General features: G+C 39.2%; 1 protein-coding gene across 9 annotated transcripts in view; it reads left to right on the top strand.

The window, feature by feature from the left end:
* map7b (microtubule-associated protein 7b) overlaps positions 1-17480 on the top strand; it is a 49886-nt gene extending 32406 nt beyond the window's left edge. For 4 of the 9 annotated variants that reach the window (XM_055016078.1, XM_055016074.1, XM_055016079.1 and 1 more), the window contains 13 exons: positions 483-563; positions 2941-3060; positions 4716-4876; positions 7490-7632; positions 9584-9807; positions 11190-11340; positions 11440-11608; positions 13595-13699; positions 13783-13833; positions 13920-13944; positions 14029-14140; positions 14748-14923; positions 16067-17480. In XM_055016078.1, coding sequence (XP_054872053.1) covers positions 483-563; positions 2941-3060; positions 4716-4876; positions 7490-7632; positions 9584-9807; positions 11190-11340; positions 11440-11608; positions 13595-13699; positions 13783-13833; positions 13920-13944; positions 14029-14140; positions 14748-14923; positions 16067-16077 — 1529 coding nt within the window. In that variant the 3' untranslated portion in view covers positions 16078-17480. The remainder of the gene's footprint in view (positions 1-482; positions 564-2940; positions 3061-4715; positions 4877-7489; positions 7633-9583; positions 9808-11189; positions 11341-11439; positions 11609-13594; positions 13700-13782; positions 13834-13919; positions 13945-14028; positions 14141-14747; positions 14924-16066) is intronic. The other 5 variants (XM_055016077.1, XM_055016082.1, XM_055016075.1 and 2 more) reach the window with 4 other exon arrangements.
* The last annotated feature ends 2404 nt before the right edge of the window (positions 17481-19884 follow it).

Raw genomic sequence — 19884 nt, 5'->3', positions numbered from 1 at the left:
GTTGATTTTGCACCTTTTTATTGGTTTGTGGCTCCATGTTTGTTTGTTACATCCTTGCAGCTGATCTTAGTGTTTTTCAGGATTTTTGCATCTTTGGGTTGTTTTTTTCTATGTTTGTATTGGTTTAGCATCAATTTGTGTTCATTTTATGTCTTTTATCAGTCAGTTTTATTTTCTTTGTGGTCATGTTGTGTGTTTTTGCACTTTGAGGGCCGGTTTTAGACCCTCTGGAGGGCCGGTTTTAGATCACGGACCTCATGTTTGACACCCCTGGTCTGAGCAGTTGGCTCAAAGTGAAACCACATCCAGGGTTTGTGTTTTATGGGATTAAACAGAAGAGAAATAATCTGTTAGATGAACCTGACTCTGGACTTCTATCAGATAAACGAACTGGATTCTAAATCATCTCAGATTTCAGCCCTGTCCAGTTTCTTGCTGCTGATCTGAGCTTCAGGTCTTCGTTGTCTTCGTGTTGCTGACAGGGTTACAGAGGAGAGCAGCTTCTTCTCCTGTTCTCAGCAGATCTCAGTCCAGACTGAACCCGGGGAGCAGCAGGAACTCAGGTCGGCTTCTGGGAAACATTCTGGGAAACGTTCTGGGAAACATTTAAAGAGCAGAGAACTGAAGACTGAATCTCTCCACTGAGGTTTTCCATTCATCACTGAGCTGCTCCTGCTTTTAAATGGTTTATTTTACATTCAGAACAAACGCTGCTCCATCAGAGGATCAAGATTTCTCCGTCCAGCATGACCCCGTTCTCTAATCCGCTGTCGGATAATCTTTTTGTTTTTGTGAGAACACTGTACTCTGTTTTCATCCCAGCTGAAATATTAACACGTCTCCAACAGCACGCACGTTTCAGACGTCGTTACAGACTTAAAACAGCAGCAGAACGCATTAAAACCTGCAGCAGAAAACCTGTTAAAGGATCCAAACAAGCAGCACTGAACCTCCAAACCTTCAGAGGAGAGAACCAGTCTTTAGTCTGGTTTCATCTTCGCTTTATTCTCTGCAACCTGCAGATGTTCTTCTGCAAACTTCTGCATGCTTGCTTAGTTCTAATGAGGTTTTTATTAAGGATCTTTATTTATTTTCCTGCTGAGACGCTGCATGGCCGAATATCCCAACCCTCTGAGCTGTTGTTTTGTCTAATTTTTCCTCCCTGTGCTTCATTTTTCTCTGCAATCTGAACTCCTGCACCTCTGTGGAAACAGAGAGAAAAGTCTTCTGTCACTAGGAAACAGTTAAAATGATAGAAATCAGGAAAAATTAAACATTGTTTGAATATTTAATTCACAAAAACTGTACGACCTGGAATCCTCTCTGCTTTGGAACCCTGCAGTTCGGCTGAAAACTCCCAGAATTTTTGCCATTACTCTGTTAATCAGAACTGCTTCAATAGTATCTCGATGGTTGCAGCAAAAGGCTCAGAATTTTTTGTTTTTCACAGAATCTAGTTTTAGCAAAAGGTTGATTTTTGGCAATTTTTAAAATTTTGATGAAAGGCTGCTATTTTAAGCTAAGATAAAGCTGATGATACGTTCAAGGACCTTCAGGGAAAGTTGGAAATCTGATGACTTTTTCTGTTTTGACAGTTTCTGGCTGATAAATGGAATAATTTGGGGATTTTGATGTTTTTTATAAACCTGTCTCTGGCAGCTTTTGGGGTTCTTGGGGTTTTTTCCACACAAATTTGTGGATTTCTTGACAAATTGAGGCTGTTTTCATAAAATGCTACTTTAAATGCATGTTAGGTGTGTTTGTGCTTCAGTCTGGACTGTTTGTTTGCATGTAGCTGTAACGCAGCAGCAGAATGAGCATGCTCACAGCTTCACCTCGCCGTGTTCATGAACCAGCAGTGATTCTATCTGGTTTATAAACTGCTGATCAGCTGATTGGTGCCGCTATCAGGCCTCAGATGTGTGTTTGATTCCACATGTGTGTTTGATTACAGACGTGTTTGTTTCCAGACGTGTGTTTGATTCCAGATGTGTGTTTGATTCCAGACGTGTGTTTGATTCCAGATGTGTTTGATTCCAGACGTGTGTTTGATTCCAGATGTGTGTTTGATTCCAGACGTGTTTTATTCCAGACGTGTTTGATTCCAGACGTGTGTTTGATTCCAGACGTGTTTGATTCTAGACGTGTGTTTGATGCCAGACGTGTTTGAGTTTAGACATGTGTTTGATGCCAGACGTGTGTTTAATTCCAGACATGTTTGATTCCGGACGTGTGTTTGATTCCAGACGTGTGTTTGATTCCAGACGTGTGTTTGATTCCAGACGTGTGTTTGAATCCAGACGTGTTTTAATCCAGATGTGTGTTTGTTTTCAGACGTGTGTTTTCTTCCAAATGTGTTTGATTCCAGATGTGTGTTTGATTCCAGACGTGTTTTATTCCAGACGTGTTTGATTCCAGACATGTTTGATTCCAGATGTGTTTGATTCTAGACGTGTGTTTGATGCCAGACGTGTTTGAGTTTAGACGTGTGTTTGATGCAAGACGTGTTTGATTCTAGACGTGTGTTTGATTCCAGATGTGTTTGATTCCAGACGTGTTTGATGCCAGACATGTTTGATTTTAGACATGTGTTTGATGCAAGACGTGTTTGATTCTAGACGTGTGTTTGATTCCAGACGTGTTTGATGCCAGACGTGTTTGATTCCAGACATGTTATAATCCAGACGTGTGTTTGATTCCAGACGTGTTTGATTCCAGATGTTTTTGATTCCAGATGTGTGTTTGATTCCAGACGTGTTTGATTCCAGACATGTTATAATCCAGACGTGTGTTTGATTCCAGGCGTGTTTGATTCCAGACGTTTTTGATTCCAGATGTGTGTTTGATTCCAGACGTGTTTGATTCCAGACATGTTTTTATCCAGACGTGTGTTTGTTTTCAGACGTGTGTTTGATTCCAGACGTGTGTGTTTGGTTTCAGGGCTGCGTCGCCTCCCGTTGACGCCGTGGGAGAGCAGCATGGTGAACCGCCTGCAGCAGCCAACTCATTCCTACCTGGCTCGAAGCCGCAGCGCCATGAGTCTGTCTGGAGAGCAAACAGGTAAAACACCTGACACACATACACACAGTAACACACACACAGAGTAACACACACACACAAACAGTAACACACACACACACACACACATACACAGTAAGACATGGTCTCAAGTGACAAACTAACAAATGAAAAACTCTAAAATGTTTAGAAATTTGTTGAGAATGAATTGAAACCCGTCCAAAACAGAGATCTGAGCAACAGATGGTGTGTTTGTTAGTAAAGTTCTAACATCTGTCAGCACTTTACATAATTATTGTGTCAAATGTTCAAATATTAAATAAGTCTAAAACATGAGACAGTAGTTTGCATCCAAGAGATCGTAAATGTCCCCAGTACCAGATTCACGTCTTTCAAAAGCTTAATTAGAGCATTTTGAACATCAGAGTCGACATTTAGAACATTTACAGGTTTGTTCTCCACCTCTGACTAAACCAGTTACTCAACATTTGTCCAAAATGACAAAACAAGTCAAAAGTCTCTTTCAATTTGTCCAAAATGACTTGAATCTTATTTAGAGTTTCTACATTTTTTCCCAAAATGATAAAGAAATATCAAAATAGTTACAGTTGTCCAAAGCAATAAGAAAATGTCCCCAAAACGACTTAAAATTAGTTCAGAATCCCTAAAACATGTCAGGATTTGATGATCCACAATGAAAAAGTCTCTACAGTGACAGGAATTTGTCCAGCGTGAGCCAGAACTGGTCCAAAAAGCCACAAAGCTCATTCAGATTGAGCTAGAACGGTCTAGAAGGACGAACCCAAACGTCCAGAGTGATTCAAACTCAAGATTTTAGACCTTTAAGAGCACAAAAAGCTGCTAGAAAACCCACTGAAGGAAATAAAAACAGAACATTTCTCCTCTAAATAACTCTAAGCCTGGATGTTGAAGCGCTGCTGTGGTTCCTGCTGAGATCTTTGTTCTTCTGTCTCAGCTGGTTTGGATCTTCACTCTGAGTTCTTCTGTCTTCCTGCTCGTGTTTCTGGATTTCTGATGCATGTTCTCCATGTTTTCATCTCTAATCTCAGATTCTCATGGGTTTCTTCTGATAAAGTAGAAGTTCTTCATCTCTGGGACGTTCTGGAGAACTTTAATGGTCCAGAAAGTTTCCTCTGACCGGATCAGTGACTGAATATTTAACCAGCTGGTGGTTGCAGCTCTTCTTCTGATCAGTAGAACTAACACTGGTTTCTCTTCTTCTCTGTTCTACCAAACATCTTGTCTGGTCTACCAAACATCTCCTCCATTCCTACCAAATATCTCCTCCATTCCTACCAAATATCTCCTCCATTCCTACCAAACATCTCCTCCATTCCTACCAAATATCTCCTCCATTCCTACCAAACATCTCCTCCATTCCTACCAAATATCTCCTCCATTCCTACCAAATATCTCCTCCATTCCTACCAAACATCTCCTCCATTCCTACCAAATATCTCCTCCATTCCTACCAAATATCTCCTCCATTCCTACTAAACATCTCCTCCATTCCTACCAAACATCTTCTCCGTTCCTACCAAACATCTTCTCCGTTCCTACCAAACATCTTCTCTGTTCCTTCCAACCATCTCCTCCTTCCTGTGGCCTCCTCGACCTTCTGCTCCTCCACTAACCTCCTCCTGGTCCATGGTTCTGCTCGTCCACCTGCTTCATAGCATTGCCTGTGTGTCCTCGCTCAGTGTCCTGCCACCCGATGGGCTCCATGTCCTTCAAGGCCCTGCAGGTGGCACCGCTGCCCCACTGTCGCAGCCTGAGCAGGGAGACGGCATCCTCCAGCTCCACCGTCCCTCGGAGAAGAACCACCGGAGGAACTCAGGTAGGAACCAGCAGGGAGGAACCAGCAGGTAGGACATAAATTCTGGAACTGTCTGAGAACCTGCTGGTGATTGATCCAGAAGTTATTGATCTGAAGAAGATCTGCAACCAGTTTATACACAAAAAGACTAATGAGCTGCTAATGAGATGCTAACAAGCGGCTAACTAGCTGCTAATAAGCTGCTAAAGAGATGCTAACGAGACACTAACCAACTGCTAAAGAGATGCTATTGAGATGCTAACGAGACATTAACGAGGTGCTAACAAGCTGCCAGAGATGCTAACGAGACACTAACCAGCTGCTAAAGAGATGCTAGCGAGATGCTAATCAGCTGCTAAAGAGATGCTATCGAGATGACAGCCAGCCTCTAAAGAGATGCTAACGAGATGCTATCGAGACATTAACAAGGTGCTAACAATCTGCTAAAGAGATGCTAACTAGATGCTAACCAGCCTGTAAAGAGGTGCTAATGAGATGCTAATGAGACATTAACGTGATGCTAACAAGCTGCTAAAGAGATGCTAACGAGACACTAGCCAGCCGCTAAAGAGATGCTAACGAGATGCTAACAAGCTGCTAAAGAGATGCTAACGAGACATTAACAGCTGCTAAAGAGATGCTAATGAGACACTAACCAGCTGCTAAAGAGATGCTAATGAGACACTAACCAGCTGCTAAAGAGATGCTAACGAGATGCTAACCAGCTGCTACAGAGATGCTAACGAGACATTATGAGATGCCAACGAGACATTAATGAAATTCTGACGAGGTGCTAACGGGAAACTAACCAGCCGCTAAAGAGATGCTAATGAGACATTAATGACATGCTGACGAGACATTAACGAGGTGCTAACAGGATGCTAATCTTCTCTTTAGAGGTTAAATCACCAAAAGGAGTTCATTTACAGCCAGAAAATAAAAACAAAACGGATTTTTCAATGATTTTTTATGGAATTCTATCAGAAAAATTAAAGATATTTGATCCGAACAACGACATGAAAATTATTAGACTTCTATCATAAATTAAAGTTTTTTTCAAAATCAAACTTCCTGGATTAACAGTAGACAGTCTAAATAAACAGTAAACAGTATAAATAAACAGTAAACAGTCTAGATAAAAGCAGTGAGGTTCAGTAAACGATTAAATCAACGTGTCAGTGATCATTTTGAGTCCCTCTTCGGTGATCACTCTTGGTCATTCTTCATCACTCTTGGTCACTCTTGGTCATTCTTCATCACTCTTGGTCACTCTTCATCACTCTCCCTTACTCTTTGGACGTCATTCAGGCCAACTGAAGGAATGGTTGAAGTTTTTTACATTAGATACACGATAAAAACATAAAAACACTGAAAAAAAACCCTGAAAATCTGGCAGCAAAGATGACGGAGAAAAAGAAACAATAAAAATAACAGCAAATATCTGAAAAATAATCGTGTTTTTAGCTGATTTAAATACAGTAAATCTGTCATTTTAGGGTCAAACACTATTAAAGGATAAATGTGGAAAAGAACTGACAGATTTTTAAAATTCATTTTTCTTACATGTAAATTGATATTTTTTTTTCAGTTATTTTACAAGTTATTTTCTGTAATCAAACAAAACCATCAACGTTTTTCAGTCCTTAAAATGCAGTTTTTCTTTCAAAAAACAACAAATATCTGTAATCTCTCTCTTTATATATATGGTATTTTTTCCATCCTTAATTAAATAAAATATTTGAATTAAATAAAAATATTTTTTATTATTGTACAGTTTTTGAATATTGTTAAGTAATATTTTTTAGACAATTTAAATTCAGTAAAACCATCATTTTATAGTCAAACACTATAAAAGAACAAATTACTAAAAGAACTGATACAGAATTTTCAAACTTATTTATTAATTTATTTTTTCACAGTGATTTTACTAGTTATTGTCTGTAATTAAAACTATAGACAGTTTTCATTTTTATATACATACACAAAACACACACACATATATATATATATGTAAAAAACTTATTTTTAAAAATAAAATTACACACACATATATATATATATATATATATATATATATATATATATATATATATATATATAAATATATAAACATATATAATTTTATTTTCTAAAATAAAATATTTTTACTTTAAAATATTGGTAAACATCTGTAAAATAAAGATTTTTGCTGATTTAAATATAATAAACAATAAAGACATTTTATGGTCAAATTTAGAACAAATGATAATTTATGAAAATACAGATTTTTAGGTGGACGTTTTTTTCACGTTTTGACTTGTTCATTAGGACTTTTTTTTAATAATTTCACTAGATATTATCTAATAATAACTATTTTACTGATTTTCATCAACAAAACAAGAAATCCGTAAAATGGCAGTAAATTATTTGTGAAGTTCTATTAAAACAGTTAAAACATGCACTTTATTTATCAGTTTTTTTCCAGTGTATCAGATGGCCTGATTGAGTTTTTTCTGTCTGAGGCGTCTTGCTGCCAGATAAACATCTGGTTTACCGTCGATTTAGAACCTTCTGGTTCTGATTCTGCAGCTTTTCAACCGTTTTATTGCGAATCTGAGCTTTTAAAGCCTGAATAATTCTCTGTTTTTGTTGCAGCAGCAGAAGGACCGAGACAACGTCAGGAAGTCGTGGAGCAACCTGTCCCTGCCTCTGGCTCCGGTTCTCAGCTTACCTCCGACCAAACGCTCCGCCTCCCCGGCTAAGAAGAGCGGCAGAGTGGCGGCGCCCCCTCCTGGAAGGTAAAGATAACAGATTTCTAACCTGCAGGACAGACTGGAGACGAGAGGAAACTGGATTAATTAGAGCAGGAAGAAGGTTTTACTGAACGTTTCAGGAATCATGGATCAGAAAGTGTTGCTGCTCCGTCTCCGGTTCAGTTCAGAGTTTAGTTAATTGTTCTTTGGATCCAAAACTAAGTTCTGTAAAATATTTTGGTTGAGTTTTTAGAACTTCATGTTTTCAGACCTGGACTTTTTTCTATTTTCCCCCTAAAAACAAACCTGAGAAGCCATTTTAAAGGTTCAATATCTCCAGAAAAAAAAACTAACATCCAGTCCAGAATGATTCAATATTTGTCACACAATGACAATAATAAATAATTATTGGTTCTTGAAAATGTAAAAATGTGGAAAACCTCCAATCCAGGTTGGTCTAGTGTCTCCATGAAGTTCCTGTAAGTGTTTATCTATGGATGGATCCATATTTCTAGTAAAATACAGACTTTGGTTGACATTTCACCAACTCTTGAGGCTCTAACATCAGTAGAATCTGATGTGAGGAAAGTTTGACCTGACAAGGTTCCAGTTTTTGGATGTTCAGACTAAATGTTGATGTGGACTCATTAGTAGGACACAGAACCTGGTGCTCATAGAGGTCTAGATGTTTATAGAGGTCTAGATGTCCATAGAGGTCTAGATGTCCATAGAGGTCTAGGTGTTCATAGAGGTCTAGATGTTCATAGAGGTCTAGGTGTCCATAGAGGTCTAGGTGTTCATAGAGGTCTAGGTGTTCATAGAGGTCTAGATGTTCATAGAGGTCTAGATGTTCATAGAGGTCTAGGTGTTCATAGAGGTCTAGATGTTCATAGAGGTCTAGATGTTCATAGAGGTCTAGATGTTCATAGAGGTCTAGGTGTTCATACAGGTCTAGATGTTCATACAGGTCTAGATGTTCATAGAGGTCTAGATGTTCATACAGGTCTAGATGTTCATAGAGGTCTAGGTGTTCATACAGGTCCAGGTGTTCATAGAGGTCTAGGTGTTCATAGAGGTCTAGGTGTTCATAGAGGTCTAGGTGTTCATAGAGGTCTAGGTGTTCATACAGGTCCAGGTGTTCATAGAGGTCTAGGTGTTCATAGAGGTCTAGGTGTTCATAGAGGTCTAGGTGTTCATACAGGTCCAGGTGTTCATAGAGGTCTAGGTGTTCATAGAGGTCTAGGTGTTCATAGAGGTCTAGATGTTCATAGAGGTCTAGATGTTCATAGAGGTCTAGGTGTTCATAGAGGTCTAGATGTTCATAGAGGTCTAGGTGTTCATAGAGGTCTAGGTGTTCATAGAGGTCTAGGTGTTCATAGAGGTCTAGGTGTTCATACAGGTCCAGGTGTTCATAGAGGTCTAGGTGTTCATAGAGGTCTAGGTGTTCATAGAGGTCTAGGTGTTCATACAGGTCCAGGTGTTCATAGAGGTCTAGGTGTTCATAGAGGTCTAGGTGTTCATAGAGGTCTAGGTGTTCATACAGGTCCAGGTGTTCATAGAGGTCTAGGTGTTGGTGGTCCAACTTTAACTCATCAGATTCTACTGATGTTAGAGCCTCAAGCGTTGGTGAAATGTGGACCAAAGACTGGATTTTAGTAGAAATATGGATCCATCCATAGATAAACACTTACAGGAACTTTATGGAGACACTAGACCAGCCTGGATTGTAGGTTTTACACTTTTTAAGGACCAATAATGAAACTTTTATCCTCTTTTGCATCCATTCAATCGTTCTGATCTGATGAAACTATTCTGTCTGTTCTCACCACATTTCATGGATGTTAGTTTTATTTATGGAGATATTAAACCTTTAAAATGACTTCTTAGGTTTGTTTTTAGGGTGAAAATAGAAAAACCTCCCACGTCTCTCTCTGGATTGACAGACTGTCCTTTACTTCCTCTTTCTGACCTACTTTTTTATTGTATTTACCCTCAGACCTCCACAGAAGTCGGCTCGTCCTCCCACCCCGAAGCTGCTGAAGTCTCCTGGAGCTGAAGATCCTGGAAACCTTCGTCTGGTCAGGATCTCACCAGAGAGCTCCGACCCGTCCACGCCCACCAGAACCCGGCAGGACGACGAAGAGCAGGTCCTCAGTCCTCCTGTTCCTCGACCTCAGCCTCTGGGTCAGAACAAGACGTCGACTGAAGCAGCAGTCGGAGGTGAGTAGATCTGGAGCCGCTTCAGAACAGCAGCACCATGACGGCAGGCTTCCACCAATCACTATTTATCTGTTAAATAATACAAAGGGTTCATTTTTCTCCATAAACCAAACTGATCATTTCATCTAAGTGCAGTGTATTTCGTCAAACTAAATGTCGATAAAGGTTGCTCCAACAAATGTGTTTAACCCTGGTGTCATCCTGCGGGTCAAACTGACCCGTTTTAAAGTTTGAAAATGTGGAAAAGAAATATATATTTTCACAGTGAAACTTCTGATGTCCACATTTTCAACATTTTTGGGAAATCTCTGAACATTTTTTGGTGGAAAAAAAGAAATGTTCAAAATGTTTCTTAAGAACATTAAAAATCACATAAAAATCAACCAAAATCCAGTGAATTTCGCTGGATTTTGGTTGATTTTTATGTGAATGTTCTAAAGAAAATAATAGGAATTATTGAAATTTTCTTCCTGAAGATTTTGCAAATTTTCAGAAATTTGGGGAATTTTTTTGCTGAATTTTTGGATTTTTTCAGACAATGAAACAATATTTTTTGGTGCTCGTAAATGAAGACAACAGGAGGGTTAAAATAATGGCAGAAATAAAATATATTGTGGATCAGTAACGCAGTTAAAGTAGAATAAACCCAGAATACAGCTTAAACTTCTCAGACTCATGTCTAATTTGTTTACCAGCAGGCAGAAGACTGATGACTGTTTTTAGCAGCTAAATAATAGTAATAAACAGTAAAACTGTAATTTCATGGTCACATGTTGTAAAGAAGAAATTGCTAATTGTAAAAATACAGATCCTGATATTGACTTTTACAGTTATGGATGTTTTTTCTGTTGGTTTTCTGTCATTAAACAAAAATGGGGAATATCTGTTTAAAAAAAAAGATTTTGAAAATATGATTTATAATTTTTTAAGAATATTTTTAAATTACATTTTATATTTATTCTTTGTGTTTTTCAAATAATACTGAATATCTGTAATAGCTCCACATACATATAATAGCTCCTGAGGCATAAAAACATTTTAGACAAATAAAAAGACAAACAGAACATTAGAGTTAAATGAAGTTTAAAATAAAAATAAATAGAAAGTTACAATAGAATATAAAAATAAAATTAGAATACAATATAAAAATAAATCTAAAATTAGAATAGGATATAAAAATATAAATAAATCTAAAATTAGAATAGGATATAAAAATCTAAATAGAAAATTAGAACAGACAGCAGTGATATTTGAAGCAGCGTGTCGTGTATATATGATTTTAAAGTAATATAACTGTAGATGTAAATAACAGGATATTTTCTGCATGAAAATGGAAGAACTGACTGAGTTTGAGGTGAAACTGGTCCAACCTTCTGTTCCAGAGAACATCAGCAGCCCTCCGGCCCACAAACCTTCAGCCGGAACCACCGATCCAGAGGAGGCCAGCCGGATCCTGGCTGAGAAACGCCGTCTGGCCCGAGAGCAGCGGGAGAAGGAGGAGGAGGAGCGACGGCAGCAGGAGGAGCAGGCCAGGTACCGCCAGAACCAGAACCAGGACCAGGACCAGGGCCAGGGCCAGGACCACGACACATGGAGGTCTGAGGGTTGATCTTTACTGTTCATGTCTGACAGACTGGCCAGGGAGGAGATGGCTCGACGGAAAGCCGAGGAGAGAACCAGGAGGGAGGAGGAGGTCCAGCGCCAGGCCGAGGAGAGGAGGAGGAAGGAGGAAGAGGAGAAGAAGGCGGAGGAGGAGAAGCTCCAGAAGGAGAGAGAGGAGGCCGAAAGGCTCCAAAGACAGGTAGGAAAACAGAAAAGTACAGTTACAGGGCCTGAAAAGTATCTGCCCCCTTCTCCAATTCTTATATTTTTGGATATTTCCCCACTAAAATGTTTAAGACCATCAAACATATTTAAATATCAAAGATAACCAAAGCAAACACAAAATGCAGGATAAAAACGATCCAAACCTACCTGCCCTGTGTGAAAAAGTAATTGCCCCCCTTGTTAAATCATGGATTAACTGTGGATAATCACATATTTTGGAAAGAGAGTTCAGTTTCACCGACCACACCCAAACCTGATGACCTCCAGACCTGTTCAATCCAGAAACCACTTCAATAGAACCTGTCTGACTAAATGAAGACGACCAGAAGATCTCAGAAAGCTGCAACTAAATGATCCAAAGAGATTCAAGAACATTTGACATCTATCAGTCTGGAAAGGGTTCAAAACCATTTCTAAAGCTTCAGGACTCCAGAGAACCACAGTGGAGAAAACATGGAACAGTGGAGAACTTTCCGGCCTTCCAGAATTAACCCCAAGAGCACAGAGACGACTCATCCAGGAGGTCACAAAGGAACCCAGGAGAACATCTGAAGATCTGCAGGCCTCCCTGGCCTCAGTTAAGGTCAGAGTTCATGATTCAACAATAAGGAAGAGACTGGACAGAAATGGATCCATGGCAGAGTTCCAAGGAGAAAACCACTGATGACCAACAAAAACATGAAGGAAGCAAACATCTGGATGATCCCCAAGACCTTAGGGAGAATATTCTACGGGCTGATGAGACCAAAGTAGAACTTTCTGGAAGGTGTGTGTCTCGTTCCATCTGGAGAAAGAACATCCTCAACAGTCCAGCATGGTGGTGGTGGTGGTGTGATGGTCTGAGGACCTGGACGACTTCCTGTGATTGATGGAACCATGAATTCTGATCTCTACCAGAACATCCTGAAGGAGAACGTTCCACCATCAGTTCCTGACCTCCAACTGAAGCTCACTTGGGTTCTGCAGCAGAACAACGATCCAAAGCACACCAGCAAGTCAACTTCTGAACGTCTTAAAGAACTAAATAAAGGTTCTGGAGCATCCGAGTCAAAGTCTGGACCTGAATCTGATTGAAACCTGGCAGGACCTTAAAAAGGAAGTTGATGCTGGAAAACCCTCCAGTGCTGCTGAATTAAACCATTCTGTAGAGAAGAGTGGACCAGAACATCTCCACAGAGATAAGAAAGACTCACTGGTAGTTTTAGAAAATGCTGTTGAGGGCGGAACAACCAGGTATTAGCTTTAGGGGGCAATTACTTTTTCACACAGGGGCAGGGAGCTGTGAAGAGTTTATATTCTTTAATAAATAAAATCATCATCATCATCATCAACTGCATTTTGTGTTTACTTGTGTTATCTTTGTCTGATATTTGCATTAATTTGATGATCATGGCACTGTTTATATATAGTTTTCACCCCATTGGAAGTATTCTCCTTTTACTGCTTTTCAACATTTAATCAGGGTCAATTTAATTTGACTTTTTGACAAGAATTCCAGGCATATGGGTTCTGTAAAGCGTCTTGACACAATTTGAATTGTAATTAGCGCTATTTAAATAAAATTGAATTGAATTTACAAAAAAGGACTCTTTAATGTCAAAGTGAAAACACATTTCTACAAAGTGATGTCAGTTAATTAAAAATATCAACCCAATCCAAGTAATTTAATATTTTTATCTCCACTATGCGACTGAATTTTCCCCAATAATCCACATTTCAGGTGCAGTAGATCAGCTGGTTAGCTAGCAACGGGCACCATGACAGAGACTTCTGAGGAGCTTAATGACCTCCAACCAGCTCATATGTGTTTAAATAAATCAGGATCAAATAGGACATTGAATCTATACCCCTGGGGTGTTTTTCTTAGCCATTTGCACGGCAGGAATTGAGCCTGCAGCTCCACCAACCATACCGCTGCTCCACCAATAAAGAAATGATATTATTACTTGGTATATTTCAGAAAGAGGAGGAGGAGTCCCGGCAGAGGGAGGAAGCAGAGCGACTGAGGCAGGAGAGAGAGAAACATTTCCAGAAGGAGGAGGCTGAACGTCTGGAGAGGAAGAAGGTGGATCTGCCTTCAAGAAGTTCTACAAACATTTACAATAATTTAATGTTCAGCTTGTTAAAGTTGTGTTTCTGAACTTTCAGCGTCTGGAGGAGATCATGAAGAGAACCAGACGCTCAGACCCAACAGAAAAGGTACGAACAGGATCAGAATCTAATAAAAACATCCAAATAACATATATTTCAACGTTAAATTCTGTTTTTTCATCTTCTGTCTGCAGAAAGTCAGGAACGGAGACGAAGCAGGTAAGTTTTAAATCTCTAATCATTCAGTTTATCTTCTAAATAGATCCTCTGTAGGTGTTCATGAAGGTTCTGTTTGGTCCTCAGTGAGTCCAGCTTCTTCTGCAGGGACTCTCAGCAGTAATGGATGCCAACCAGACCAGAACCAGGACCAGAACCAGGACCAGAGCAGCACAGAGCAGAACCATCCTGACCAGAGGTCAGCATCATACAGCTCTGATGTTACCTGGAACATTCTGTAGAAAACCTCAACCAGAACCTCCTCAGAACATCTGGTTCCTTATCTCCAGTAACTTTATCAATGATCAGAGTTCTACCTTCAGAGTTCCAGGTCCTTGAAGTCCATAGAGGAGAACATCCCCTGGAGAAAGTTCTAGAGTAGACCTATCGACAACTGGACAGTTGTCGATAGGTCTACTCTAGAACTTTCTCCAAGGGACAGTCTCCTTTCTGGTTTCCAGTCTTTAAGTTTAGTCTCAGAACGTGCAGAACTGGAGACTTCCAGGTCCTTGAAGTCCACAGAGGAGAATGTCCCCTGTAGAGAGTTCTAGAGTAGACCTACCGTAGGTCTACTCTAGAACTCTACAGGGGACGTTCAAGAGCACACCTACCTTTTGACGAAAGTTCTAGAACTTTCTCCAGGGGATGTTCTCCTCTATGGACTTCAAGGACCTGGAACTCTGGAAATATTCTCAGTCTGAAGGTAGAACTTTGATTATTAATAAAGTTCCTGGAGATGAAGAACCAGATGTTCTGAGGAGGTCAGAGATAGACTGATCGAATCATTTTATTTTCCTCGTTTCCAGGGAGAACGGGGAGTTCGAGGAGGTGATTGAGCTGCCTTCACATTCCAGGTTGTCTCCTCCAGAAGGAGAGGAGCAGCAGGAGAACCCGGAGGAGGACAGGGTTCCTGTCGTAGCCTTCACTGAGAACGGCCTCCTGAAGCCTTTGAGAGAAGATCTGTCGGCACAGCAGGGACCAGGTTCAGATCCTCCTTAAACTCCTGTTTGTCTGGTTCATGTCTTGTTCTTCTGATGTGTCTGTATAAACATCAGATCAGCTTCCACAGCATTAAGACCAGCTGACCACCACCGTGTAAAGCCTTCTCTGATTGGTCGAGGACTCCACAGACCTGTTTGTGGTCATTTTTGTCCCTTTGTGGCTGTTTTGTCTTTTTATGATCTTTCTGTGTCGTTTAGCAGTAGTTTTGTGTCTCGTTGAAGTTGTTTTGCATGTCTTTGTGATGTTTTTGCTTCGTTTTTGTGGTTTTGGTTGTTTTGCATCTTGCTGTGATCTTTCATGTCCATACAGTCATTCTGTGTCTCTTTGTGGTCGTTTTGTGTCTTCTCTGCAGTAGTTTTGTCTTTTTGCAGCAGTTTTGTGTCTTTTTTGGATCTTTCTGCATTTCTTTGCGGCCATCTTTATGGTCAATTTATGTCTCTTTGTTGCTGTTTTGCATCTTTTTGTGTCTCTAGCAGTGTTTTTGCATCTCATTGCATCTCTTACTTGTGGTTTTCCTCCTTTACTGATTATTTTATGTCTTTTTGTGGCCTTTTCTCGTTGCTTTTTGCTCATTTTACATCCCTGGACAGCAGTTTTCCAACTCTGTGAGTTCATTTTGTCTTTTGTGGCGGTTTTGAGTTTTCTTTTTGCATGTCTTTATAATGATTTTGTGCCTCCTTGTGGCCATTTTGAGTCATTTTTCCAGCTTTAGCACGTCAGCTTCAGAAATTGACTGATTCTTTGCTGCCTCATATCTAACCTTCTAACAGCTCTGATGGTGACCAGATGTCAATGTTCTTCAGTTCAGCTGTTTTTTTTTTTTGTTTTTTTAAAGTTATTTTTTTGGCCTTTTTGTGGGCTTTATTAGATAGGCGCAGTGAGAGAGAGAGAGACAGGAAACAGGGGAGAAGAGTCGGGGGAAGACATGCAGCAAAGGGCCGCGAGCGGGAATCGAACCCGGACCGCTGCGTCAGGGACCAGCTCTGTACATGGGTCACCCACTCAACGCGTTGAGCTATACGAGCACCCAGTTCAGCTGGTTTTAAGGTTGTGGCTGATGGTTTCTTCATATTTTCTCCATAAAGTTTGCTGATTGTTTTTCTCTCTCGTTTGTGATGTTCAGACGTTGCCTGATGCCCTCGTCCATCCCGATGCTTCCACAGCGGAGGTCCGGAGGTCAGACAGGTGGAAAATCATGAAGCCGCTGGACCGAATCCGACCACATTCTGTCTTCCTCCCAAAGACGGCATCTTCAGAGATCTCCCCAAACACTTAGTTTCCCTCAGCAGACTCTCTGGGGAAGAGTCGGCCAGCCGATGTCCTGAAACCCCAGGAGGACATCGAACGCCTCGTCTGTGTGTGATTGTGAGTGTGAATGAGATAAATCAGCCGTGGAGTCTTCAGCCGTGATACTTGAAGAGTTTTTTTGTTGCCGTAGAAACTGAGAATCAGCAGAACGAGAGGCTCAGATTTCTATCGATGCGTTTGTTTGTCTTTAACTGGAACGTTTCCGCTGAGATGTTCCCAGAGATAGGAAGAAGATGGGAGCGTGAAGCTGCACTGGAGTGGAACATAACGGAGTCTTCTAGGTTTAATCCAATCAAACGCTGATCTCAGGAGACTGAGACTTAGACTGTAAACTTCTGATTTCTGTTTAGTTTATTTAATTGCTGTACAGATAAAATGTGATTCTTTATTTCGCCCTCCTGCTTTCTCCTTTATTTTTCGTTTAAACCCGTCGGAGCTGCGTCCTGTAGCTCACCATCGGCGATTGACTTTTGTTTTGGCCGAGCGAAGACGATTAAACCAATTAACCTGTGATTAAACAATGTGATTAATTAGAGTTTTCAATTTAGGATCGGAGAAGAAATGCTGCTAATGTTGATTTTACTTTGCCTTACTGCATCATAGAAGGAACGAGGAACGAGGTTATGCATTCCTGGACTCAGGTAAAACACTGGAACCCGAACATTCGCTTCATGTTTGCACTTCATCTTCCTGTTTGTGTCCTGCAGGACCAACGAAATGCAATAAACCTCCGGGGTCGGCTTCAAAAAGACGCTTTTCTAAAGCTTGTCCTGTGAGTTCAATGCAAGTTAGAGCGGCTTATTTTAGTCTAAAAATGGGGAGAAAACAGCTGAGTTTTTTGAGGTTGCAGAAAAACACTCGGCTGAATTTTCCCAGTAAAATGTCTTCATTACTGTTAATTTTGTCAAAGAATCATCAGTTTTCTGCTGGACTGAAGCTTCTGAACAGTTAAAACTTGTTTTTTAGTTTGGAAAGAGTGATAATTTACCCCTAATTCAAGGTTAAAATAATCCAACAGCTAAATTTAGAAGTCTTTGTGAAGCCGACCCCTGATGTCTCAGCCATCAACACGAAAACTTGATCCTATAAATTGTGTATAAACTATTTTACTAAGACCACAGAGCTTTGAAGCTAATAGCAGAGAAAAGGAGGTGCAGGAGGAGTTCTGTAAAACGAGGTCTCTGCTGCTGCTGTACTGTTTGGCAAAGAAATAAAACTTTTGGAATTGATCAACAGGGTTCCCACTCTTTCCCTGAAATGATTTTCCAGGACTTTTCCAGCCGCTACAGACACGTTGTCACGTCATACACTAATACATTCCCGTCCCCCTCATTCTTTGGAAGTGTTCTTTACTACAGCTGTAACCTGCATTTACCCAGATTGTTTCTATATTTATTACTGAGACATTTGATGTGCAGTCTATGGCTATAATTTATCTATGAAAAATAATTATGACAACTGTATGATAGAATAATGCAAACACACCCACAGATTACAGCGTAGCGCTTCACTAGCATGACAAACTGGAGTTACAGTGTTCAACTGGATAATTCCCAACTCAACTTTCTCTGGTGCAATTCATTTAAAAATATTTGTATATTTTCAATAAATCACTGAAAAACTATTTCCTTTGTTTCATGTCAGTTTACTGCACAACTCAGTTTTTTTTACACATCTGGCACCTGAATTTCTCAGACATAATTAAAGTCAAAATCACTGCCAAAATACCCAAACACATCATAAACTGTCATAAATATAACTCAGATATCAAAATAAAACTTTATCTTGTCTGTTGATTCCAGACATGAAGCGCTCAGCTGCACCTCAACTGTTGTGGAAGATGTAGTTCATGCAGACGCCTCCATGCACCTCTAGTGAGGTATAGGGCTGCCACCTTTCAGAAATAAAAATAAAGGACGCTCACCACGGCTCCTCGGGGCCACAGTTCAGTAAAATCTGAAAGATATTCACAGATTCAGACTTCCAGCATCAATAACTCATTAGATATACGTTGTCTAAACATAAACGATGCCTCTTTCCTATCATTGTAAGGTAGACAATATACTACAAGCCCAGTTTTATCAACAGTAGCTGTCTTTCAAGTTGCAGGAATAACATTGATGTCAACAGGAGCCAGATAAGGCTGCAGTGATTTTGGAGACACTACAGTATATAAGAGTGAAGCTATTGAATATTTCTGTCTCTCTTTACTCTTGCAGCAGTTTTGCAGTTTGCAGACGATCCCTGTTCACTCCATAGACATCAATGTTATTCCTGCAGCTTGAAAGACAGCTACTGTTGATAAAACTGGGCTTGTCAGCTTGTCAACGTGAGGCGCTGCACCGGCTGGAAGCAGAGAAATGCTTTCATAGATAAATACAGATCGATCATAGATAAATACAGATCTATCATAGATAAATGCAGATCTATCATAGGTAAATACAGATCTATCATAGATAAATACAGATCGATCATAGATAAATACAGATCTATCATAGATAAATGCAGATCTATCATAGATAAATGCAGATCTATCATAGGTAAATACAGATCTATCATAGATAAATACAGATCTATCATAGATAAATACAGATCTATCATAGATAAATGCAGATCTATCATAGGTAAATACAGATCTATCATAGATAAATACAGATCTATCATAGGTAAATACAGATCTATCATAGGTAAATACAGATCTATCATAGGTAAATACAGATCTATCATAGATAAATACAGATCTATCATAGATAAATAGAGATCTATCATAGATAAATACAGATCTATCATAGATAAATACAGATCTATCATAGATAAATACAGATCTATCATAGATAAATACAGATCTATCATAGATAAATAGAGATCTATCATAGATAAATACAGATCTATCATAGATAAATACAGATCTATCATAGATAAATACAGATCTATCATAGATAAATACAGATCTATCATAGATAAATACAGATCTATCATAGATAAATACAGATCTATCATAGATAAATACAGATCTATCATAGATAAATGCAGATCTATCATAGATAAATACAGATCTATCATAGATAAATGCAGATCTATCATAGATAAATGCAGATCTATCATAGATAAATAGAGATCTATCATAGATAAATACAGATCTATCATAGGTAAATACAGATCTATCATAGATAAATGCAGATCGATCATAGATAAATGCAGATCTATCATAGATAAATACAGATCTATCATAGATAAATAGAGATCTATCATAGATAAATAGAGATCTATCATAGATAAATACAGATCTATCATAGATAAATATAGATCTATCATAGATAAATACAGATCTATCATAGATAAATACAGATCTATCATAGATAAATGCAAATCTATCATAGGTAAATACAGATCTATCATAGATAAATACAGATCTATCATAGGTAAATACAGATCTATCATAGATAAATACAGATCTATCAGATAAATACAGATCTATCAGATAAATACAGATCGATCATAGATAAATACAGATCGATCATAGATAAATACAGATCTATCATAGATAAATACAGATCGATCATAGATAAATACAGATCTATCATAGATAAATACAGATCTATCATAGATAAATACAGATCTATCATAGGTAAA

Source organism: Amphiprion ocellaris, chromosome 12, assembly GCF_022539595.1.
Source record: "Amphiprion ocellaris isolate individual 3 ecotype Okinawa chromosome 12, ASM2253959v1, whole genome shotgun sequence".
Lineage (NCBI taxonomy): Eukaryota > Metazoa > Chordata > Actinopteri > Pomacentridae > Amphiprion > Amphiprion ocellaris.
Note: the sequence above shows the minus strand (reverse complement) of the source record. Positions and strands in the feature narration are given on the sequence as shown.